At 45.0% G+C, this 26,456-nt stretch overlaps 1 protein-coding gene across 1 annotated transcript in view; it reads left to right on the top strand.

Moving 5' to 3' along the window:
- The first annotated feature begins 4,806 nt into the window (after positions 1-4,806).
- ephb3a (eph receptor B3a) overlaps positions 4,807-26,456 on the top strand; it is a 39,228-nt gene continuing 17,578 nt past the window's right edge. The window contains exons 1-6 of the mRNA XM_085440373.1: positions 4,807-5,416; positions 11,144-11,208; positions 13,320-13,992; positions 16,072-16,227; positions 19,430-19,765; positions 20,512-20,636. Coding sequence (XP_085296499.1) covers positions 5,353-5,416; positions 11,144-11,208; positions 13,320-13,992; positions 16,072-16,227; positions 19,430-19,765; positions 20,512-20,636 — 1,419 coding nt within the window. The 5' untranslated portion in view covers positions 4,807-5,352. The remainder of the gene's footprint in view (positions 5,417-11,143; positions 11,209-13,319; positions 13,993-16,071; positions 16,228-19,429; positions 19,766-20,511; positions 20,637-26,456) is intronic.

The raw sequence follows: 26,456 nt of genomic DNA, 5'->3' as shown, positions 1-26,456 counted from the left end.
AGCATAAAAAGGCATCTACCTCAAGGGATGGATCAGTGTTTTGCCTACACATAATAGCAAACTGCAAAAAATGCCAAAGATAACACAGTTTGACAGGAATAAAACATTTATTTTTAAACCAACAGGGTGATTCCCAGGCAGGTATTAGTCTAAAACTTGGAATATCTCAGCATGATGTGCAGTGTTCTTAAAATTTTGAGGAAACAGTACAGGCCAAAGACAAAAGAAGATGTGTAAGCCCTACAAAAGTATCTATGGTGAACGGTATCTGAAAGTCCTTAACCCTTGGAGGGTCCTTAAAAAATACAGAAAATTCCAGCAAAGATGTGATACAGAACCTGAGAGATGGATCTGCTCCTTCACTTGATCCATCTACTGTTTGGAAATTGTCTCGGTGGAAAGGTGGCTGCCAACAAGCCATTCTTAAGGAAGGGAAGCAGAGGGGAAAGGTTGATGTATGCCAAATTACACAAGAACAGGAGTGAAAATCAGTGGAAACAGGTTTGATGGAGTAATTAATCCAAATTTAAAATGTATGGTTCAATTCATTTTCAGTATGTACGGAGGAAGTCAGAAGAGAGGTACAACAGTGAGTGTCTATAGCACGGTGGAACCGCAGTCATGGTTGGCGCTCCATTTCAGCCAGTGGTGTTGGAGATCTTGTCAAAATTGTTGAAATTATAAACACAGAAAAGTCAGATTTCGTTCCACCATACAATAACATCTGGAAAGAATCTAATTGACAAAGGCTAATCCCAAACACACTGCCCATGCAGTGCGAGCATATTATTGGTAGCTATATTTATATGACAGTATTAGCACAACAGGGGCAAACTGGCTAAAAAGTCCACTCGTGACAACTATGCCCGCTCTTATGACACCGTTTAAGATGAAGGCCAGATTTAATGATTTGCTACAAGCTTAACTACACTTTAATGCTCAGCTGAGGTTTATTCTTTCCTAGTTGTAAAACAGTCTAAGTACATGGTCACTTTACTGGGCCTTCTGAAGATTACACACAATCTTCATCATTAGTTTCCATCAAGTGATTAAAAAAAAAGCATCTAGAGGGAAAAAATTATGTTTGATGACAGTTCTTTACATCTCTACAAACTCTTCAGATCAAGAGTATGAGACTAGATTAAAGCGTCCTTCAGCTACAGCCTAATGATGGCGATACCGTGGGCGTGGGTTGAGCATTTGGATCCAGGGGGCAGATTTAAGCACCGGACACATCATTTCCTGCATTTTGGTGATTTTTTTTAAATGCACCAGCTAACATCTTCATTTATTTAAATCTGACTGGCAAGAAGAAGGATAGGCAGCATTATCTGAAGATTCATTAGCATGCTGGCATCAAAAACTTACACATAACTCTGCTTTCAGAGCTCCTTCTTTTTTCCTGACTGATAACACAACACTCTGCCTGTGTGTGTGTGTGTGTGTGTGTGTGTGTGTGTGTGTGTGTGTGTGTGTGTGTGTGTGTGTCACCAGTGAAGTTCCAGTAGTTGTCTTGAAGTCAGACTTTAAATTCAGATTCCTTTTGGGATCAAAAAGAAGCCCTCCCTGCAGAAGCAGAAGAAGAAGAAGAAAAAGAAGAAGAAGATGAAGAAAACAATTGCTCCTTGCTGGGTAATGTTCTTCTTCTCCCTCGTATTTGCCGCGTGTCTGCATTCCTTGAGCATCTGTTCTGTTATGGATCGAAAAGAATGTATTGGAAGGATCCCCAAGGTTAACTTACATAAACCATTTGCTCCCCACTGTTTGATGCTATTAATTATGCATCGTAAGTATGAATATAAATCTGAGTCGTTTTTATCATTTGCATTTTTTTATTCTCATGATAGAAGAAAAAAACACACAAAAAAGCTGGAAGATAAGCGTGCAAGACATCTCAAGAATTTGCCGCATTCATGTAAATTTTATTTGGAAGCCAAAGTAAAAAAAACAAACATCTACATGTGTCTGACATAAATCCCTGAGTGCACACGAAGCTCTGTGTGCACATGCCTGTTTTGTTACACACACACACACAGAGTGAGCCGAGCTGGACAGACTCCATAATTCACGAGTAGTTCACAGGAGACAGTCTGGCTTTGTGGAGATGTTCTGTCATCCCTTCTTGTCAACTTAACACTGCTGTCCCACAGAGCTCGTTTCCATCCCCTCCTCCTCCTCCTCCATCCTCGGCTCTTCATGTCTTCACTCCATGCTCTGTAAAATATATATTTTCTCCCCTGAGTCTGAGAGCTGATTTCTCATCTGCGAGGGGATAGGAATCCTCTCCAGAGCGGCAATTCTTTACTCCACCTGCAACAAGTGAAGCACGCACAATCCAAATCCAGCCAGCGACTCTAAAGACTTTGCCTGCCAGTTCATCATGTCAGAGTGGGGAGGGAGGGCGAGAGGTTGCTCTGAAACAACACCTGAAGGTATCACGCGGATGAACTTGGCACGACTCCACGAGCCTTTTTTTGCAAGTCAAAGACATACAACTAGAACCGCTGCAGATTAAAAGCAAAATGGGTTTGGCACACTCTGCAATCGCCATCAGTCTTATGCGGGCTTGTCAGGATATTTCAAAATAAGAGGAAGAATGAGCACCGCGATTATATTGGATTTTTCCTGCCCGTTAATGGGTTGAAATTCCTCCCCGCACTGTGTACTTTAAGATACCGTGGAGAATTCAAGGACTGTAGCAAAGCTGAATTCAAAAGCAGATTTGTAAATTTTCGTCCAAAACTCTCTCAGTCTCTTGGGAGCCTCTTAGAAAACACACACACACACACACCACAAACAAACAACAAGCAATCTGCAGCCGATGAAGGATGTCAAAAACAAGAAGAGAAATTAAAAAGAGAAGCAGCAGCAGTTAAATTCTGCACTGCCACATTTCATTATTTATATCCTCCTCTCATCATGACTCCAGTGATGCTGCCGGAAGCGACAGTGTCCTTTGTCGTCGTCATTGTCGTTTTCTTAGTTTGAATATAACTAGTTAAAAAAGGCTGTCTGTCACTGGTTTCTGTAGTGGAAGCTGACCCGAGCCTGCTGGGAACTGAACTGTAGTTAATTAGTACACAAAGCCTGAGGGACAAAGAAAGTTTAAGGGAGCTGAGGGCGGATTGGAAGTGGTGGGTGAGGATTTGGGATGGGGGAGTCTTAAGTGTGTGGCACAGAGGGACTTATTGGGGGGGGATGCTTTGTGTGTGTGGGTGTGTTCCTGTGTGGGGTACAGCAGGGGTGGGTGGAGGCGGAGGGATGAAGCGGAGGGAGCTGAGGCGCACAGACGGATGAATTGGCATCGTGAAGGGGAGCCTTGTCCCTAAGCTGAGAGCTTCTGCGAGCCAGCACACAGACACACACACACACACTCTCCCTGCTGGAGCCCGTCAAGAAACAAAAGGCCGGGTGGGTCTGGTGGGAAAGGACCTAAAAGGAGAGACTGCAAGACAGAGACTGCAAAAGGTCAAAGTATGGCATGAACTAATGAGGGCAGGCAGTTTGTCACGACGCCGCTTTGCTCTGGAGATGACACTTTGATGAGCGGTAAACTGTATCGTCTTTCTGAAAGCCTCACAGGGAAACAATTATATGTCCCAGCAGTATTTCCCAAGAGGCCTCAGTAACTCTCCCTGCACAGCCCCACTTTTATAGTAGGATTGATCAATTGATGCATTAGGTAAAGATGAACTGGGCTGATGGGACCAAGTAAAACTGTCTCATGCAGCTCAAATCACTTCTGGTTATTATTGCAGTGTATCAGCCTCAAAGGCTGCTCAATAACCCACGAGAGGCGCTCTCTATCCATTGTTATCAAAGCTCATATTGACGTCCTCCAACCAGTACGACCACAGTCCACTTAATGCCACAATTGATCGCCACTTAACGGCAATGAGCGGGGAGTCCGGGCTGGTATTACCTGCTGCCAGCGCGGACAAACACTTTGGGCCAGTGGCTGCTGGCAAACCAGCTTCCTCCTCCTCCTCCATCTCCTCCCACCTCCTCCCTCCAACCCGCCAGCTGCGTTAAACCACACGAAAACGTCCAGGTGAAAAACGGAAATGTGGATGTTTTGCCTTCAAAATAAAAGGCCCAATAGGTAAAACGCCAGTAAAGCAGGAGCTAACGCTGATCTAGCCTGTGCAGTGGTTAATTTAGCTGATGTCACTTATTAATGTTTATACCGAGAATAAAAATAATTAAACAACAACAACAACAAAAAAGCGGCCCCTTATTTACAAAAAGGATGTCCACAATACAGAAATGGATCAGCATATTTAATTTAACATAAATTTTACATTAGATACAACCCCTCCCACTTACCCAAGCATTACTGGGAGTACTGTGTCCACTGAGGTCGGGTTCATCCCTCCTTTCAGTCTTGAACCGGTGACAGTGATATATAAGGAAACTGTAATAAGTACTAGACCACGGAGGAATAGAAGTGGCTTAAATAAATAAAGTTTTGTGAACACAGGTTGTTGTAACTACATGATATAAAATAAACTACAAATTCAAGAATTTCTATTAGTAATAACACACCACATCACAGCTTTTGCTGCTTCTTTGACAATAATAACAAAAACAAAAATAATAATTTATTTTGTGCTATTCATTTATTATTTATTGTAGAGTGTAGTATTTTAATTATTTATCCTGCTGCTGCTGCTTTGGGATTAATAAGGTATCTATCTATCTATTTATCGATTCATCGATTTTTATGTCTATCCAGTTGTCTTTAAAGACATGCTCTTGTTTTGAAAGTGCCTACCAGAAGCTGAGGGTTCACGGAGTCTGCCTTGACGCCACCTCGAGCTCCCAGCCCCCCTCTGTGTGTGTGTCTGTGCCCCTGTGTTGCCATTCCGACGCACATCTCTCGCAGAGGAGCAACAGCCGCACGGAGTTGGTCAGAGCGGACTTCACAGATTCCTCTGCGGGCGGAGAGCGCTTCACACTCCGAGCTTCCACCCTCTTCTCCCGCGGGGGGCAGCAGCACAGAGATGCGCCCCTGGACCGAGGCTCCGTGTCGGTAAAGTCAGAGAAAGAGAATGAGACTGAGAAAAGGGCGCAGCGTAGCGGTCCTGTAAGCACCGCATCCACAACTACACTCCGGGGAGGATCTGGGGAGCTGGGTGAATGCAAACATACAGACGCGCTCGGCTACCTCTTGTTCTTTTGAGGATTTGGGTTGAATGGGGCGGCGAGAGCCCTCATCACAGCTGAAGACATGAGAATGTGGAGGGGAACAAAAAGCTCGGCTGCGGTGCTCCGTGGTTGAGTCTCCATCCATCCATCCATCCATCCACTCCAGGTCTACACACCTTTATTCATGTTGCAAAAGCCTGGTTTATGACAATGGATTACTTGCTGTGGGTGTGCAGCCTCGTTGTCCCTGTGGTCCTGGCTGTAGAAGGTAGGTCGTTTGATATTTTTCATCACTACTTTTTTGCTCCCCGCGGATGAACAATGGGCTGTTTGTAGGCGCTATAAACTGACAGCGAACCATGTTATTGTCAGGCAGAGGGATACAAAAATCAAAAACATACAATTACACACACTGTGCCTCCTTTTCATGACAGTGTGAATCACGCTGAGGTCAGTTTGAACACCACATCAGTGATGCACGCTGTCTACACCGGAGAGATTACATGCAACACGGCATCCGTGTGTTCCGTAATTACGGCTGTAAATATAAGGCGGGCTCCTGGGCTGAGCGTCAGTCTGCAATTCATGCACACATGCATCAGAACGCCCCAGTCCGTGTGTGTGTGTGTGTGTGTGTGTGTGTGTGTGTGTGTGTGTGTGTGTGTGTGTGTGATTACTCCCCTGTGTTTCCATTGCGGCTGAAGGACTGCCCTGTTGCTATTGTCCTTGTTGTCACACCCACGAGCCCGGTGAGGATGCCCACCTGCCCCACCTTTCTTCCCCCCCACAGCTCCACAGAGGTTAGAGACGGACTCCACGGAGGAGAAAAAGAAAGGGCTCCTCCTGTGATGCGTGCGAGAGGTGCAGACATGCTGTGGGTCCTGTTAAGCGGGGCTGCTTTAACAAGTCCCGGTGTGGCTCAATCTCTGGCCCCCGGACAATGCCGCTGGGACGCTCATGTGAAACGTTTTCAGATGACAAGTGTGAGTTAAAGGTCAGCGGCTTAACAAGTGCGCTGCGAGCCCACCCCGGAGCCCCACCTCCCCCGGGGGGAGAAGCCCACCATCGCCCACATCCCTTGCTCCCTCGCCCGTGGGCTCTTCTCTCCGAGCTGTAGCTACATTTCTCTGCTCTGCCTCGCCTCCCTCTCTCCCCTCCCCGTCCAATCTGCCTCTCCTGGACCGTGGCCAGCCCCTGATCCCTCATCAATTCTGGTGTCAGCAAGTAAATCAATGCAGCGGCAGCAGCACTCCCCGAGTCCCAGTGGGCTCTGACGCCAAAGGTGATCAGCCCCGCTTTCCCCCCTCAGCCCGACCACTAAGTGTTACTCAAAGCACGGGGGTTAACTAATGTTTGTCCTCTGAGGGTAAACATGAAGGGCAGATCATCACTCGGGTTTAAATGAGAAGTCGTGGTGATGATGGTGTGGGCGGGATTACATGTGCCTTGAACAGTGGGGTCTCTTGTTGTTGTTGGATCCACCTTGGCAACTTGAAAGTGTGCGCTTTAATTGCCAAAGTGATCAGGATGACTTATCTCCGGTTCGCGCCAGCAGATTGCAGTAAAAGCCTGGGCCAGCTGTGACGTTTTTACGTTCTAATGCTCTCATTTACAGTCGGCGTTTACTGTACTCTTTTTAAAAAAAACTCGTAAACGAGATGGGTGAGCGCTCAGAAAGCGTTTTACAAACGCGCCCTGCAAGACTGCGGTGCAAAACGCTCGAAGGGAGGACCGGGGGGGGATTTTCATATTAAAAGCGAGCCTCATTCACATTTGTTTTTCCTTCCCTACTTCCTACACACACGAATGTCAACAAGAATCGTTATTTGTTGACCTGTAAAAGCAGCTGCATGTGTTTAAATTAGGTCAGCAGCACAAAAAGGTGCTCATCATCAGGCGTCAAACTGAGCGTCGCACTCAGCTGTGAGCCTGTAGAGAGAGAGAGAGAGAGAGAGAGAGAGAGATGCACTGTGAGTGAAGTTCTTATTATTAACACCTGCAGCATTTACAGATCTTCACGGCGACGACGACGATGATGATGTTTTGGGCTTTTAATATTTCATGTGTTTGCTTGTCGGCAGTGTCTTGTGTAGTACAAGGGGGAGGGGGGGGGGGGTCTCTTTCATGATGCGGCCGCTCGTACAAAGTGAATAAAACATCAGCGTGTGTGAGCTCCCAGAGCGCAGAGCTGTGTGGCATTTTGGCGATTATAAAAAATACAAAAAAAGGGAGAAAGAAAGAGCCTCAAATGCCACGGGGGTGGTGGTGCTCTAAAGTTCCCACTGCAGAGCATTGTTTTTTTTTTACCCCTGGGGGCAGAACGACTCCACTGCTGCTGTAGTTTTATGGGAGAGGTGGTGGTAACGGTGGTGGAGGGGAAGAGATTTCTGGATTTGAGTTATAGCAGTTAGGGGATCTCAGAGGCATTGTAAATTTAACGGGAGAAGGGGTGGGGTGAGGAGGGGGAAGAGGTGTGGAACAAATGGGATCTTTTTCAGCGGGTTTCTGGGAGTCAGTGGTTTGATGATGAGGAGGAGGAGGAGGACGTTGACACACTCCGGTGAGGAACGAAAACCGTGTTCACGCTGCAGCTTTACTGTTTCGAGCAGCACGTGAGCCCAGACTGCACAGGAGTCCACGTCTTTAAGATCTCGGTAGACATATTGTCTTCCTCCTGCTCCGCATGGAGGTCAAAGGTCCACCCACTCCCCTCTTAACCCCCCCTCCCTCACATCAGCTGGGTGCAGTCCTTGCCTTCACAGAGGGGGCTTTTACAGATATGAGCTGGTCACCTTGCTCCCCCTGCTTGTTGCGCCGTGTGAGGTGAAGCCTGTTTTAAAGAGGCATGAGCTCGAGGCTGTGGTTAGCTGAGGCTGAGCGGATCTGTCTCCTGTTGCCTCTGGGTACAGGGGATAGAGGGAAGGGGAGGTGTGGGGGGTGGATCAGACACTCTGGAGACGGGCCTGCATCCACGGATCAGCAGCGAGCCGTCCAGTGCTCACTTGGCTGTGCGCCGCGAGGGCCCGCGTGTAGCCAAGCAAAGACAACAGGCGCTGATTTCACTGATTAGTCCCTCCTCTCTCTGGCTCGAGTCGTGCTAATCAGTAAAACAACCTTGTACACGAACGTGCATTCGGGCTCGACAAGTGAAGTTATTAACCGCTGTCGCTCATGCCCTTTCGCACGTAAAGCTCAGAAAACTGAGAATGCATTTGCCCTCTGCGCAAATGTTACCTATTAATTATCATGCCCAGGTAAATGGGATTTCTATTGTCAACACGCAGACACACAAAAATGGAAGCAGCCACTTATTCCTCCTTAAATTAAATGATTTTTTCTTTATTGCAGAACCACTGGTATGCTTATTCCAACCTAGCAGCCTACTTTTCATTTCTGAATGTACTGTACATTAAATAAATTCTGCTTAAGCACAAATCCCACACTTAAATGTGGCCTATTGTGCTAATTTCCCGCACTTTGATTTTTATTCTTGGACTGGGTTGGAGTACCTCCTAGCTTTAAAAAATCCTAATTTTCCTCTTTCTGGGTCTTGGTCCAGCTCCTTATTTTCTCAGTCTGAAACAACATGCTTTAGCTCCTTGTCCTTTAAGCCAGCATGCCTCTGATTGGCTGCCTCTGGTATACAGAAGGTTTAATAACAAGGGGGTGGGGCTTTAGTGCTAACCATATTAGGGATATTCCTTCTTGCTGACATCACACAGAGCCAAGAACCAAAAAAAGCTATCTAAGTGATTGGTTCATATAGCTCAGAGGGATTTCCTGCACATGCTCACCTCACTGAACTTTGACCGTGCTTAATGTGAGCATCTACCACTGTAACAGAATATAAAATTTAAAAAGGGTGTAAAGGAAAACATTTTAGTTCTTCTTCAGCTAATGCACGACTCCTCTTGCTCTCCATTATTTCAAAATTATCAAGTCATTATGAGTTTATGTGATTAGTGAATGCCTAATTAACCATCGTTTAGCGACGGCTAATGCACAGTTACGTCTTACATGTACACTGCTAGATTAGCTGGATCCCAGTCAGAAAGGGAAAAGCTGCTCCCATAAGTGTCTAAAATGCTGCTACGTGTCCCGAGGATCACAGATGGCGACTGATCAATCAGGGAGCATAAACTCATTACATAAACTCTTAGTGGCTGGATCCGATCACACGGGTGACCTACAGGAAATCGTGATGCATGGTTGCACTGAATCATCATGAATCATGCTTTAGATCAAACTGAGACACAGCACACCCACCCCGGTTTCAAGCTTTATGTTAAACTTGCGTGCTTCATCTTCACTGACTTTTTGCAGTCTCAAGCATTTTATTAGTGAAGCCTTATAGGATTTAACTCTCAGTTTATCGCTGCACATCAAGCGGCTGTTATCATTTACACACACATCCAACGTTACCTAGCATAAAAACGCCACATCGGGATGTCTGTTTGCTTCCCTTTAACCACGATGTGAACGTAACTGTATGAAAGAGATCAGTGCAGGGGCGGATCTACAGGGGGGGCAAGGGGGGGGCAAGTGTCCCCCTGCTGTGGAGCCTTCTATTAGTCCTGTACAGTAATTTAAGTTGTTTTCTGTATTTATTTATTTATGTATTTATACTGGAGAACCTTTTTGCGTCTCATTTATTGTCTCTTTGTTTTCTTAGAAGAGATAATGATACAAAAGTAGTTTTAAAGCGTTTTTTGTTGGCTTCATTAACATATAGGGGATTTTCAAATACCTTTTTAAAGAGAAATGTGCCACCCTGCCTAAACCCCCACCCCCAGGTAAAATTTCCTATATCCACCAATCACTGTGTGTCTTTCATTCTGAAGTTAGAATGAAAACTAGTGTAATCTTGCATCTCCACTGGCACACTATTGACCACCACTGAAAAGTAATCCATCCCCGTGCATGTATAGATCTATGTCCATTATCTCCCGTGCTCTGAAAAAGAAGAAGAAGAAGAAGAAAAGCCGCTGTGGTTTTGCCTGAATAACACACATCGCTCATATCAGCAGCCACAGATGGACGACCGATTTAGACACCCAAATGCAACTTATTTTAGTTAGTGACACTCAAAAGCCAAGGACACACTGTGGTGTAACCACTGTCTTCAGCGGGCTCCACCGGAACAAAGCCACCAAGTGCTACTGTTGCTCCACACAGGACACGCTATTTGTTTTAGCCTCTCACACCCTTCTCCGGCGCTGTTATCAACAACTTGTGAGCAAATGGTGCACAGCGGGAGTTGTGTCATTGAGTCTCCGTGAAGAAAAGTATAATTGTTTCAGTAATTAGCAGCAGGGGAACAATGGGAGCCTGCACGGCCACACAGCTGTAAGAGTGAGTGAGGTATCAGATGAACTCAGCAGATCACCCCCACTCAGGTAAACGTGTGATTGACAGCCAGACGACAGAGCTCATTGATCCTGCTGTTTATTCTCAACTTCTCCTCCCCCCCCCCCCCCCCCCCCCCCAAAAGATTGTCGACTTGGCTCTCACCAAAGTTGTAAACAGCCAGGTGACGTAAGCATCTGCTCACCTGAGAGAGGTCACAGTTTTTTGTGTTTTTGCCTCAGAGAACAATATATTCCTGCTCATGTGACCCCCCCCCCCCTTCAATTCCCCTGGGATATTTCCCCTCTGACGAAAACCCTGAACAGGCTTTGTTCTTTTAGTCCACAAGTGAATATTTGAAAGAAGTGCATCTGTGGGTGCCAAACGCAGAGAAAGCCTTAATTAGGCAGCAGCACAGATATGCCACGATTGTCAGAGCTTTCAAAAAACTGAACGCATGTGGGTGGAGGTTATGGAGCGAGGGGTGTGTGTGTCATTTTTACCTGCATCCGTTTCTGGAGAACAGAGAACTGTGTGTGTGTGTGTGTGTGGTCTTTAAAGTGTTGCAACACTTTTTGTTTTGTTTTTATCCTTCTTCACACCATTTAATTCCCAGTTTGTGAACCTTACTCCTACTCTTAATTTGCAGAAACCCTTATGGACAGTCGGTGGGCTACCACAGAGCTGGCTTGGACCACATTCCCAGAGAGTGGGGTGAGTTTGCGCATGTGTTTAGCTTAGTTGTGTTTTTTTCTCCTGGCTTTTTAACAGCATTTGTTCCATTTGCTTGTTAATAGAGCCCAGTCTGACTTGAACAGCACACCTCCTGCTGCTTTATGGCTTTGTTTTTGCAGTGTATGTTTGCTTTCTCGGATTCTATAAAGCAAATGAGAAGCACACTGTGAGACATTGTGTGGAGGATATCAAAGATTTTCAGACCACATGAAAAGATCAGCAAAGGAATATCTTTTTTGTGCTTTTTGTGCATATTGCACTTTAAACATACTAATGAGCAAGCGCACAAACAGGAGTCAAATCCCCGCCACGTTTAAGGACTATTAGCTAGACTTTACCTTGAATGTCTCCCTAGGATAGAGTAGCCTGATAACTGAAAGCATGTGTCTTTTATAATGTGGGCCCAAGAGCGCATTACAGACAGAAATTAAGGTTTTCAGCTGATACCCCCTATAGGAATTGTGAGAAAATAAAACAACATGAATTTGACCCCAGGGCTAACAGCCTGACAGACCTCCCCCACACTCGGCCAGTGTAATTTGTCTTCGCTACATGAGCGCAAAGTCAGTCAATGGAAATGGTGGGTTTCCATGGAAACGATCTCCGGCAGCCCCGGCTCCCTTCTTCCCCCCCCCAACCAAACAAGGGCCGGCTCTGAAATGTCCTAGCATCCATGAAGTCATATGTCACGACTGGCGAGGCAGCCCCTCTCCTCACGCCTGACAAGCCCATACGTTCAAGGAGGCCCGGCAATTATCATATTTGTCAGGTAGTGCATCAGCGGGGTTGCCGGTGATTTACGACGCCTAATGCTGACTCTTGGGCTCATCGTTTGGGGATAAATTGCACGCGGGGAGCTCAGAGACGTGAGATGAGTTATGCATTATTTTCCTCCGGTTGAAATAATCAATTTCTGGAACGCTCATTTGTTATGGAAACGAAGCATTCAGTCCGACGTGGAATTAGAGGGTGGGGCGGCGGTGGTGGGGAATCAAAACAATTGACTTCTCACAAGGTTATTTCCTAATGGACTAAATTTATTGACCCACCGATACATTTATCATAGCTGCTAATGTTAGTTACCATATAGAGACGCAACTGTTAACAACACATAAAGCCATAGTTGGTGCCCGTGTCACACCGGGCCCCTAAATCACTATTTCTACAGCAAGACATCAGACTCGCAGGGACACAAACCGAAGCAGATGCAAATATGTGCTCCTGTATTGTGTGTGTAGGCATAAGAGGATATATATGAGTCCATGTAACCTGAAATGCTCCAGAGTGCTGCCATAGTGCAATCACACTGAAAGCATTGCATTTAGATGGCCGTTTTAATAAATAACTCACTGTTTGCATTATACATATATGGAGGAGAGGAGGTGGTGGTGGGGGGGGGTTACAGAAACCGAGTCTTCCTTCGGGGGTGTTTCGATTGCAGCGCAACAGACATCGATGCGAGCGCTGCCTTAGGTGTGTCTGCACCTTGTTTAATAGCTACTGAAGTTGAGCTTTGACGGAGCCCCGCAAGTGACTGATTTGCTGATGATGATCTGAGCTGCGACACACGATCGGTATCAGAACTCGTCAAACAGCCATAATGTGTGAAATTTGTTTTAATGGGAAAATGTTTCCATTGAAAGTCCATCATAATTAGAATTTTCTGAATGATTCATGCAATTAGAAGCTTTTTAGCTGCAAATTATTCTGCACAGGCCACGTGTACGCGCACACGCACGTCGTGGGAATGTGTGTTGGTGTGCACGTGTTGTATATTCGTGCAACCATGTTTATGCCAGACATCACTTAGCTGTTTTCAACATTCTCTATGGGTGAACAGTTTGCATTAGGATGCACTGCATTTAACATTATTTAATATTAATTATCAGCGTATTAAAAATTGAGCTTCTGCCGCAGCTCGGTCGGTGCTGAGCGAGAAATGGAACTGTTTTTGCGTTGAGAGAAAGCATTAGATAATCACGGGGATTTTTTTCTCCTCATTTAATTCTTAAAGCCGTTCTGCTCCTTTCTGCACAGTATTTACAGTCATTACCTCCCCTCATCGCAGTGTCTCCGTGTTGTCTCCACAGTGGGAGGAGGTCAGCGGATACGATGACTCCATGAGCCCAATCAGAACCTACCAGGTGTGCAATGTCAAACAGCCCAGCCAGAACAACTGGCTGAGGACGGACTATATACCCCGCAAGGGCGTGCTTCGCGTCTACGTGGAGCTCAAGTTCTCCGTCCGCGATTGTGCAAGCATCCCCAACATCCCAGGCTCCTGCAAAGAGACCTTTAATCTGTTTTACTATGAGTCAGATGGGGACATGGCCACGGACACCAGCCCTCTGTGGAGGGAGAACCCCTATGTGAAGGTGGATACTATTGCCCCAGATGAGAGTTTCTCTCTGCTGGAAGCGGGAAGGATCAACACCAAAGTGCGCAGCTTTGGCCCCCTCTCCAAGGCAGGCTTCTACCTGGCCTTCCAGGACCTGGGAGCCTGCATGTCTCTAATCTCAGTCAGGGTTTTCTTCAAGAAGTGCTCCACCACCATTGCCAACTTTGCCGTCTTCCCCGAGACCGCTACGGGAGCAGAAGCCACCTCCTTGGTGATTGCCCCGGGGGCCTGCGTGAACAACGCCATGGAGCTGTCCGTGCCGCTGAAGCTGTACTGCAACGGGGACGGCGAGTGGATGGTTCCCGTGGGCTCGTGCACCTGCAACGCCGGCTTTGAACCTTCCGCAGACAGCACTCAGTGCCAGGGTACGTGTATTTAACAGACATTTTGACTTTTATTTAACCAAAGCTCCTTTATATGCTCGGCGCAAGTCACCTCAGTCTGTGCCCTCTTCCCTGCATTTATTGTGTGGCTCCTGAAAGGAGGGGGTGGGTGAAGGAGGGTGGAGGAGAGTATGAATTAATGAGCTGTTGTAGAGAGGAGCCGCATACAAATATTGTGCGGGCAGGACAGGAGGGAGAGAAAGATAGCGGGAAGGCACAGAAACAGAAAGGCAAGGAAAATGCGCATAATAGAGGCGGAGAGATATTAACAGAGAAAAGGGAGATAGCACGATGTACAGTAAAAAGGGTTGAATGTGCCCAAAAAAAGAAAACGGGACAGAAAATGAAAAGGGAGGGAAGGTGCAGAGAAGTCAAAGACAGACAAGCAAGGCTTCCTCTCACCTGGGTGTGAGAAATGTTGTCTAACATTGGCTGAGAGCTCATTCGTTGCCATTTGGCTGCTCAAGGTTAAAAGCTTGCCGCCAGCGCCTGATAAAAAGCTCTCCAGGGCCTCAGCCAGCGGTTGTGATGAGGAAGTGTAATTTCCTCCGCGGCCTCCTGTTAGTTAATCTACAGGCGGCCACACTCATTAACACCATTCAGACCAACGTGAGCCAACACTGCCACGCTAACATTAATCACTCAGACATTTCATTTCTTACCTCAGTCTTGCCTCTCGCTCACAGCCAAACACGGGATGAGATGGAGAGGAGGGGGAGGCGAAGAAGAGAAAAGAAGAGGGGGATGAGGCACAATAAGAGCGGGGAGAGGGAAACATTAAGTGTATCAAAAACTGGAAAATCATGGTGCCCTCCAAAGAGGTTAATGGATTGGAGAAAAGAGCGCCGGGTGATTCAGCACCCTCTCGAAAAGGAGTGGGGGGAAACAAACAAATAAGAGAAGATGACAATGCAGCCCTTAACACGAAAAAGAATAAATCAGATCACAGACTGTAGAGCCTTAAGGTCTCTTCGGATTGTGAAAGTGTAAAAAAAACACACATTTTCGTCTCGTCTTTGGCTTTTTATTGCACAGCGCCGTTGCGGTGTCATTAGCTGCGCTGATTTTTCCTAAAAGTGTCATTGTTGGGGAATTAGGGTGGAACTTGAGTTCAAAACGAGAGACCACTTAACCCAACTAGTTAATCACAGACTCTCCCTCCTGTCGGAGCCCTCATGCTGACACGACAGATGTTTGCCAGAGACCGCCACTTTTACAGCACCGGTTAGGAATGTGGCAAACAGTAAAACAAGGGGGGCTGATATATCCGGACCTTTTGCTGCTAATCCCCTTTATCTGAATCCTTCTTTAGTCTCGGCTTATGCTGGTTTTATCCTTAAGACTTGATATCACGCAACCTTCAGCGTGACGCTCTGGAATTCAAACGAATCGCTTTGGACACATCGTGTGAGATAACCGTACTTTTCGTATGCTTTCCTAATAACTCCGCTCGGCTAATTCGCGTCTGCTCTGATCATTCGGATTGATTTATTGGCTTATTACGGAGCCGTTCCACATGCGCGTGGAGGCCTTGTTTGTATTCCGCGGCGCGGATTCGGAGAACCGAGGACTGAGCAGACACTGATTGATGGGTTTAGGGTGTATCCCTTTTCTCAGAAGCATTCTCCATCCCTGTTTGTCTGACAACAGCAATCTCCTGTCAGCAGTCGGTCTTCATCTTTATCCTCCTTTTTCTTTCTCTTCAACATGAAACTTTGCTGTCATCCCGACTCTCTTTTTAGGGAGATTAATGTCACCTAGCCGAGAGAGTGAAAATGAAAGAGTAGATGCAAATGTATAGATAAGCCCTCGTGCTTAAGTGTTCGTCATTTCTCACGTACGTATCAGCGCTTCCTCCATAAATATTGAGCTTTGCTGCTACTTCACAGGTACTTTGTTCTCTGACAGATGTGACAGCCCCTGGTCTTGTAGATAAGTGACAGCCCAGCATGTTTTTTTTTGTTTTTTTTGTTCCTTTATTTACTTATTTAGATAGATCTATATATATTTTTTTGCTTTTGTTCTTATTGTCCTTTTCATTTTTCTCGCCCACTCATCCAGCGTGCATCCCCGGGACCTTCAAATCCAAATTCGGAGAGGGATTTTGCGCTCCCTGCCCAGCCAACAGTCGCACCAGTGCACGAGGAGCCAGTATCTGTCCGTGCCAGAATGGCTTCTACCGCGCTGACAGTGACCCCCCTGACTCCGCCTGCACCAGTAAGTCACTCTCCGCTGCACAGACTGGAAAAATAGTCTGAATTTGGAATATCTTTGGTGCTCGTTGTGACTTGTTTGTAGGGGCTTCATTTTAATCTGTTCATACCAAAAAGAGAAGTAGTGATTGTGCCCAATACACTAGTGCTCCCTGTGGGGTGTAAATCTTTCACTCTGATGAAAGTGTCACTTCATCGGAACAATGTATGTAAATAGGCTTAAAGCCAGCTTGGGGGAAGATGCTAGGATGTTGCCGTTTTCGCTGCTGTGTGCTTCTGCACACTCTGTCACTTTTTAGATTGATGCTGCTTGAAATTATTACATTTTTGGGTTCTGTTTTAGCAGAACGGCACACGAAACTGCACAGCTTGTCTGCACACTTCAGTGTCGATTTGTCATGATTGTAGGAGTGGACTATGTTAACATGTTTTTTTCTCAAATCACGTGATTGTGTTTGGTTTTAGTTGGTGGTTATCACCACAGCAGAAAGAGAAATGGTGAAGCCAGTTAAAGGTTTTGCCAGTTTCCTGCAGCCAAAACTGATCAAGCTGCAGGTTGTTTGCAGACAACTCGGGGTCTCCCATGATAACCACTTCCGGTTGCAGCACTGGTTTCACTTAGCAGCAGCCAGCAACCTCCAGCAAACACTTTGGCAACCTGTCGGGTTGCATTTTTCCTTAACCGAACCGCCTCTATCACCCAGTGCTAGGGCTTGTTCTGCCTTCACGACAAATCCCAGTGCTGGGTTTCAAACATGATTACATCAAGAGACCCAGTTACAGCGCAACACCCTGCTTTGTGACAAGATTTTTAAAAATCTGAGAAACATATTCTTTGTTTTTTAAATCTTCCACTGGCATGGAAAGAGGACTTTAATTGCTGCTGAACTGCAGTGTGTTCAGATTTCTCGTGACACAGGAGTTGTCCACTGTGCTGTGCACGATACAACCACCAGTCAGGAGAAGAAAAACGTATATTTACTGACCGATAGTGAAGTGGTTTCTGGATGCTGCTGGCAGTCGATGAGTAAAATTGCAAGTTGCAAACATTGATGCTGCACCAAAAACCTCCTTATGCTTGCTGAAGTCAGTCGCCAGCAGCTCGCTCCTAGTTTACATGGAAGGCATTGAAAAGTTCAGTGTTAACCAGAAACAGAAGAACGTTCATCATCATCATCAAAGTAAAAGTTGTGCTCAGCGTTGCAGCTGAGGCCTTTTAAAAGGTGCAACTTTTACTTTGAAGGTAAACAGCTTCTGTTTCACGTTGCATTTGTCACCGTTTTAAATGCTGCTTTGGAAATAGGAGACAAGTTGGCGTCCTCTATGCAAACTAAAGGTGACTGCAGCAGTCTGCTAGTGACCAAAGCATTCGCCTAGAGGTTTTCGCCAGCTGCTTGAGGAAGACATTTTTCCTAGTGATCAATGGTTCAGGGGGTCATTGAACAGTCTCTAATCCCGTGTGACTGAGACGTTATCAGTTTCACAGCGCCTTCCAGCAACCATTCGCCAAGATGGTTGCTGGTTTAATAGGAATGTTAGACTGGGTTTTTCACATGTCTTAAATGGCAGATGATTTATCGCATGGTTAGCAGTCATGTGACCACAAAGTCTTCATAGTTGGAGTGGGAACATAAGGGCGGAGCCATTGGGGGAAACACAAATGGAACAAGAGCTGGGTTACTTTTGGGGCTCTTCTTTATGCACCAGGCAAGCAATATGTATTCAAGTTAGTGGGGATGATCTTTATTCAGTTCTCCCTCAATAAAATTGAAATAGTAACAGGACCAACTCACTTTCTGAGTGGAAAGTAGCAGCAGGTGGGCCTACCTTGGTAGGGATGTAGTAGAATAGTAAAGCAACATAATGTTACGTGCTGAAATTATGAAAAAAGAATGTGTCAACAACGTACAGGTCGATAAAAAGCTCCACTTGGTAACGCGTCAGTAAAATCGTCAGGGCTCTCAAATGTCAAACATTTTCTCTTTCTAGGCTCTGAAGCCGAATACACAATGCTCAAAACTCAGTTTGACATTAAAATGGCAAACACGCGTCTGTCAGCGTTTCAAATTTAACGGTAGTTTGGTGGTAAGTAATCGGGTCTGGTGCTGACCGCGGTGTCGGTGCCTGTTCTGCATGGAAGGGCCTCGGAGAGGAGCCGCAGCCCCAGTCGTGCTAATGGAGAGCGACATGTGCTGCCTTGACCGTGTAAAGTCAGGCCCCAGGGGCCTTTCGCTACGTTAAGTGACACACACGGCTCGCAACTGTCTCCCCCAGATCCTCGTCACAGGAACACTGTGGACTCTGACACCGACCAGTGTGTGCAGACAGGCGGGCAGGGACACAAACACCGCCTTCGACTAAACATGCAAACACACACAAACACACAGGCCTGACAGTTCTGTCCCTGCGGTCTGTCAGGGCTTGTGCCAGGCAGCCTGCGCTTTGTGTTGGAAGCTGTGTGCGTTGCACAAGAGAGGCTCAGCCAGTCAATGGCCGGCAGCTTGGACTCAGCGTGTGTTTTAGATGGGTGTCCAATTAAAAGAGCCTCCACTCTGAACTGTGCCTGCCTAATTAGAAAGGACAGGGTGAGTGAAACCCAGCTCAGGGCGAGCTGGCTGAGCTGAAGTCCGTGAACAGGCGGTTTCAGAGCTGATAGCTTGAGAGAGCCCCCCCCCCCCCCCCCTTTGCTCTCTTTCTGCTGTGAGACAGGTTAGACTTTCTTCTGCTGGAAGCTTAGAGGCAGAGAGCTTCTCTTCTCTCCCTGTAACAGGATGAAAAGCACGTCTGTTGAACCAATCTGTGTTGCCTCCCTCCTGGTTTATCATACTTTATCCAGGTTTTAAAGGCTCTTGACTCAAAAACGTAGCACTGCTTATTGAATTGCGGTGGCCTTGGGTCATACTGGCACGAGAACATGAATTTCTATCAAGAGTAGATTAGCTAAGTTCCATAAGCACCGAGAGTGTGGTTATACATAGGAATGGACTACAGGGCTGCTGGTTTTCTGTTTGTGTTCTCTTAACATGTTGTCTGTTTCAGTACACTTAGCAGCACATCTTCTTCCTGAGATATTAAAGGATTTTTACACCACTGGGGAGGATAATGCCAGCATTGCATAGGGAGCATGACTAAAGCCTCACTGTGTGTTTTTATTCTCTGCCTGCCCACCTGTTTTAACACCTACGTGCGCGTCTGTGTTTGTGCAGCGATCCCCTCGGCGCCTCGCAACGTCATATCCAGCGTGAACGAGACCTCTCTGTCCTTGGAGTGGGAGGAGCCCGAGGACACGGGTGGGCGGAGTGACCTCGTCTATAACGTCGTGTGCAAGAAATGCCTCCGAGACCGGAGCCCGTGCACGCGCTGCGATGACAACGTGGACATCGCTCCACGCCGGCTGGGGCTGAGGCAGAGGAAGGTGGTGGTGAGGAACCTGCAGGCTCACACCCGCTACAGCTTCGAGGTGCAAGCTGTCAACGGGGTTTCCGGGAAAAACACAACCCCACCCAGATACTCCATAGTCAACATCACCACCAACCAAGCCGGTTAGTAGAACATCTGTCAGTGACACTGGATGTTTCCACAAGTTCATTCATAGAGTAGCTCCAATCAATACCACTTAGCATCACGATGAAACAGGCTGGTTAGTGAATCCCACGTTCAGTCAATGTCTATGAGTGTCTTAATGAGCTTTTAGGATACAGAGCGGTGCTAACACCAAGAGTAAACATTGCTGAACAAGCTCATTGAAAGCGACAGATGGACAGACTGAGCAGGAGCTCAGCCTTTCTGAGGGTGTTACAGGAAAAGGCAGATAAAATGTAAAATGTACACTATATCGCCAGTGTCAGCATTCAGCCCACTGTCAACCAGGCGTCTTACGTTACATCACTGCCAATGTCACCTTTCAGCATCTCCACTTAATATTTGCAGTGTCATCATCAACCAAACTGCTGAGCGCTTTTCACACGCTGTAATTACTTTCCCAGTTAACCTGCGCTTAATCCACCTTACTGCAGTTTATGGGCCCAGGACAATGGCTGTCAGTTGAGTCTTCTTCAGGCCTCACAAATCAATAAACTGCAGAGCGGTGAAGGTGAATTGCGTCCCACTGTTCTTTAACCGTTCAGGTTGAAGAATTTTGAATAATAATTATCTTACTTGGATGGTTTGTGACTTCAGAAGAGGAAAAATCTTGGCAACTTACTGTGAGGACCCGCCAACTTGGATATGAACACACTTTCCAGTACCAGTGTAATAATATACTGTTCTCTCTGATGTCCACCCACAGCACCTTCAGCAGTGCCAACTGTCCATCTAATGCGCTCCACCTCAGACACGCTCAGCCTGTCGTGGCTGCCCCCGGAGAAACCCAATGGAGTCATCCTGGACTATGAGATTAAATACCACGAGAGGGTAAGCTCTGCCTTTATAGCTGCTGCCTTATGTAGGTCATAGTGGGTGTCTTATTTACTCTGACCAAGATTATATTTTGGACACTGGTGTAATGCTGCGATGGAGGTGGACGTTTATATTATAAGCGTTTATGCAAACTCAGCAACTGGTTGTGGAGATGCTGCATCGCTTGCATTGATCAAATTCCCTAGGGCCATTTTATAAACTCGGATGGCTAAACATCCGAGTATACTGCCACCCCTATATTAAAAGAATAAAGCTCTGCAATGGCTCTGCTAAGTCCAGCGTTTGGTACCAGGCCCATTATTTTTTAAAGCTTTACAGGCAAAAACACCACGGAGCGTTTCTAAGCCTGACAGGGAGAATTTCATGAATATTTCACAGCAGCATCATCTCTCTGTCGTTTAAACCTCCATCTCTGCAATTGTCATGCAAATGTTAGAATTACTCCATTCATGTACACAAAGTGATTTGCATGCATTTGATTAGCTTTGCTGGATGACTTCACATTCAATTGTGGGAAAAGTTGAGGCAGGTCCAATATTTTTCTGGACGGCTCTGAATGTAGAAATGATTGAGCTTCAGAACTTTAATATGCATAGGAATAAATCTTTAGTTAAAAAAAGGATCCAGTAGGTGCTAGGAGTGTTAGCCATAGTTAGCATATTACTTAGTGAGCCGCTGTGCATCAATAAACTAAATCTGTGATTTAAAAGTGTCATTTCTAAAGTGCAGCTTTTATTTTTTTTCTGTGCTAATGCTGAACACTGCCTTCGCCCTTCAGTTAGAGTAAATACTAAACTGTATTGTAACAGAAGCTCAGTTAGAGCTGTGAACTTCATCTGTGGCGTTTGCTAGCAATAGCTAGTTTGCTAATAGTAGCACCATTAGCCACAGTAGCAGGTTTTTTTGGTTAAACTGGAAAATTTCAAACAATGAATTAAAGATGTGTGCTGCCTGTTATTTTTTGTTCAGCAAGATAATCTGTATAAATGAACACACCTTTTATTATTTTTTTAAGCAAAAATTGAATTAGTTAATGTTATAAACATACTACCACTAATCTCCTGTGTTAAAACATTTCGAGTTTCACTTGTTGGTAGATGTTTACTCTCAGATATGTCATGGGTGTAGCACCGTGATGTTACTTGTTTGTCTTGTGCTCCACTACAGGTTACAGAATACATGCCCCAGAATGTATTTTGTAACGTATTCCGTTACGTTCCTCAATGAAAGTAACGTATTCTGAATACTTTGGATTACTTTATATATTATCAAACTTTTTACAACTACATGAATGTACTATTGCTGTGTGATTTATTACTATTACTGAAGGTTACTTGCCATACCAATACCAACTAGATTTTTAAATCGCGATATAAAATGAGTAACAGTAGGGTGGACATTAGGTAAGGCTGCACTTTTTGCTGCGATCTTGTATTGAAAACTATTCCACGCGTATATAAAAAAGGCTCCGAACCGTAGTAAAGGCACCTCTGGCTAATACTTCGGATTCCGTGTCGGGCTCGTAGCCGAGAAATAGCTTTACTTTGTTGTCCGGATATACTTTCTAGCAAGAGAGAGGCGTTGCAAGGCTGCTCCAATGGAATTTATTGTTTCGCAGAAAAACACGAACACAGTGTACATTCGAGTCTTAATAGCTTACTTACAACTGGGTTACACTGCCCATGAGGCTACATTCTTTAGGGCTATGCCTGTAACACTCTGCCTATTGCCTTCATGTTAAATAATTTTTTGAACAATAATTTTTTAAAATATTTTTTTTAACATCATTATGCGGGCTGCAAGTAGAGGTGACATGTGCTGCGAGATTGAGACCCAGGCATTAGAGCCTCTGCGTGTTTTGTTTGGGTTTTCACCGGCGTGAAATGACCAGAAATAGAGAGAGGGGACAAAAACAGAGAGAGGACAGCCTAACATATGAAACAAGAAAAGACCGCAGTTTAATCCATTTACTTCAACAAAGTAACTGTATTCTGAATACCACCTTTTTAAACGGTAACTGTAACGGAATACAGTTACTCATATTTTGTATTATACTTTATGCCGGTACATGTATTCCGTTGTTGGGGTAGTAGTGTATTACTCATGACTCATTACATTTCTTAAAAGTAATGCTTTGTGCTATCTAATTACTTGTTGGAGAAAGTAATTTGTTACACTACTTAAACCTGCTACATTAATCCATGTAATAACTTAAAATGCATTATCACATAATTACCACATAAAAACCCGAGGCTACACCTCCATACAGCAACACAAATCCCCATCCTAATGAAGAGACATTAACTTTCTATTAGTTTTTATGCATGAACAAGAAACTAACACCACAAAGCAAAGTTGAAACCTAACCCTAAGAGACTTTAAAGGGATCTCCACAATTGCTACTTTAGAATTATCTATAAGGAGATATCAAGGCTAGAGTGCTGGAAACCCGAATGCTCATCACCGCCTTTGTTACCTGTTGAAGTTCAGGGTCTGGCTGCTGGGCTGTGATCAGCACTTACTCAGCTTTAACATCATTATGGGTTCTTGGCTAGCTTTGTGTTAGCTTACTCTCTGTGCACACACTTCCAAGGAGTCGATGTTGTGTTAGCGTTTGTTGCTGTCTGGGTTACAGTTTGCATTTCACCATCACGATGTTGTCGCTTCATGCAATAAAAAATTTAATTAAAAAATTAATGCCCATACAGGGAGTGCAGAATTATTAGGCAAGTTGTATTTTTGAGGAATAATGTTATTATTGAACAACAACCATGTTCTCAATGAACCCAAAAAACTCATTAATATCAAAGCTGAATGTTTTTGGAAGTAGTTTTTAGTTTGTTTTTAATTTTAGCTATTTTAGGGGGATATCTGTGTGTGCAGGTGACTATTACTGTGCATAATTATTAGGCAACTTAACAAAAAACAAATATATACCCATTTCAATTATTTATTTTTACCAGTGAAACCAATATAACATCTCCACATTCACAAATATACATTTCTGACATTCAAAAACAAATCAGCGACCAATATAGCCACCTTTCTTTGCAAGGACACTCAAAAGCCTGCCATCCATGGATTCTGTCAGTGTTTTGATCTGTTCACCATCAACATTGCGTGCAGCAGCAACCACAGCCTCCCAGACACTGTTCAGAGAGGTGTACTGTTTTCCCTCCTTGTAAATCTCACATTTGATGATGGACCACAGGTTCTCAATGGGGTTCAGATCAGGTGAACAAGGAGGCCATGTCATTAGTTTTTCTTCTTTTATACCCTTTCTTGCCAGCCACGCTGTGGAGTACTTGGACGCGTGTGATGGAGCATTGTCCTGCATGAAAATCATGTTTTTCTTGAAGGATGCAGACTTCTTCCTGTACCACTGCTTGAAGAAGGTGTCTTCCAGAAACTGGCAGTAGGACTGGGAGTTGAGCTTGACTCCATCCTCAACCCGAAAAGGCCCCACAAGCTCATCTTTGATGATACCAACCAAAACCAGTACTCCACCTCCACCTTGCTGGCGTCTGAGTCGGACTGGAGCTCTCTGCCCTTTACCAATCCAGCCACGGGCCCATCCATCTGGCCCATCAAGACTCACTCTCATGTCATCAGTCCATAAAACCTTAGAAAAATCAGTCTTGAGATATTTCTTGGCCCAGTCTTGACGTTTCAGCTTGTGTGTCTTGTTCAGTGGTGGTCGTCTTTCAGCCTTTCTTACCTTGGCCATGTCTCTGAGTATTGCACACCTTGTGCTTTTGGGCACTCCAGTGATGTTGCAGCTCTGAAATATGGCCAAACTGGTGGCAAGTGGCATCTTGGCAGCTGCACGCTTGACTTTTCTCAGTTCATGGGCAGTTATTTTGCGCCTTGGTTTTTCCACACGCTTCTTGCGACCCTGTTGACTATTTTGAATGAAACGCTTGATTGTTCGATGATCACGCTTCAGAAGCTTTGCAATTTTGAGACTGCTGCATCCCTCTGCAAGATATCTCACTATTTTTGACTTTTCTGAGCCTGTCAAGTCCTTCTTTTGACCCATTTTGCCAAAGGAAAGGACGTTGCCTAATAATTATGCACACCTGATATAGGGTGTTGATGTCATTAGACCACACCCCTTCTCATTACAGAGATGCACATCACCTAATATGCTTAATTGGTAGTAGGCTTTCGAGCCTATACAGCTTGGAGTAAGACAACATGCTTGAAGAGGATGATGTGGACAAAATACTCATTTGCCTAATAATTCTGCACTCCCTGTATGTTCAGTCCTCAAAAGCTGTAAACCGCTAGTTACCTCTTCTCTTAACAGTAACTGACGTAGATTTCTTACTGAAACATAGTCTTTCCGGGCAGCTTTGACCTGCCATGTAGTTAAATTTCTTGGGAGAAAAGATATGTGGAAGGTTAAGTGTTAAGAGGGACTTCCAGTCATGTTGTAAGATAGGATGAAGATTTCCCACAGAAGTCTAAATCAAGCTTAAAGTATTACTTTCCAATGCGTCACACCCAAACCCTGGATGTGATACAACAACCAAAAAAATATATGGAAAAATATGCCAGGGCCTTCCTGGACAGACAGGAGAATTGTGGGGGGATGACCAGTGCCCCCCCTGAAACCACCCTTGGTGGCGCCCCTGTCCTGAAGGTTGAAATCGATTGAAAAGAAGATACTTCACAAAAATTTTTCTAGCAATTGCTTTAATCATTAACAGCAGCAGTAAAACAAGAAAAGTCACGATGCAAATCACAAAACATTTTTCACTTTTTAGGTAAAAGCTTCATCAGTGCAGCCTGCAATTTGCATTTTTTGCTGTCTATATGTTGTGTTGCTCTTTTCACAGTCTCACTACAGCTCAGAGTGTAGTTGGACAGTGTTTTTACACATGTCTGTCGCTTCAATTTCTAACTACGACTGCAGCAACATAGTAGTGGCCAAAGAAATCGCAAGGAGGCTTTTTCCACCCAGTCATACACAAGTGTTTGTCATTGACCAGCCTGTAGGCCTGCGTGACTGGAACTTGTTCGCTTGACCCTGCATTGTCCAAATGACAGTCAGGTTAGTCAAGTAGTTAGAGGTCATGTGTCTCCAAAATCTCACTATTTTGATGCCATAGTTCGAACAGTGCTAACAGTGCAAACACTAACAAGCTTGTTCAGCAGCTGCTTCTATAAACTGTATTAATGCAACTCCAGTATTCGGTGGATACAGTTATAACAAAGAGGGAAACTATCCACAGAGGCCCAAACTGTTTTGTTTTTTTAATGCCAGGCTGTAAACATGTGTTTTTAATGCTGTAAAGTTGGACATTTTGACATGGGTGTCTATGGAGATTGAGTCACTTTTAGAGCAAGCCTCAAGTGGCCATTAAAGAAGCTGTAGTTTTTTTGGCTCCTCTGTGTTGGCTTGGGTTGGTTACAGTTTCAGAATACACAAGAGGGGTATTAACTTGGATTTTTCTATGTTGTAGTACAAAACGTGACTACCACTAAAGCTTGCATTAACTGCAGACCGTATTTCAGTCGTCTCACAGAAAAAGCCCAATAAAAAAAAAAATCTGCTGACTTTCAGATAAAGGAGCCAGGGGAGGAAAATGCTAAGTCATTTTAAAATTTTAAGACCTACTCCTGCTACACTGAATATCAGCACAGGTTTGATTCTTTCTTTATGAGTTCATCTTCAGCTGTATTTGTTTTAAAGAACACTTATCGTCTGAATTTAAAACATAACAGCAATTTTTGTTAAACACCAAGTACTGTGGTCACAAGTGACACTTCCAGGATAATGTTATATACTAAAAAGAACTACAGACTCTT

This window comes from Copadichromis virginalis, linkage group LG18 (genome assembly GCF_057382275.1).
Source record: "Copadichromis virginalis isolate Kocher_CV1m ecotype Utaka linkage group LG18, C_Virginalis_male_GT1.1, whole genome shotgun sequence".
Classification (NCBI taxonomy): Eukaryota; Metazoa; Chordata; class Actinopteri; order Cichliformes; family Cichlidae; genus Copadichromis; species Copadichromis virginalis.
Note: the sequence above shows the minus strand (reverse complement) of the source record. Positions and strands in the feature narration are given on the sequence as shown.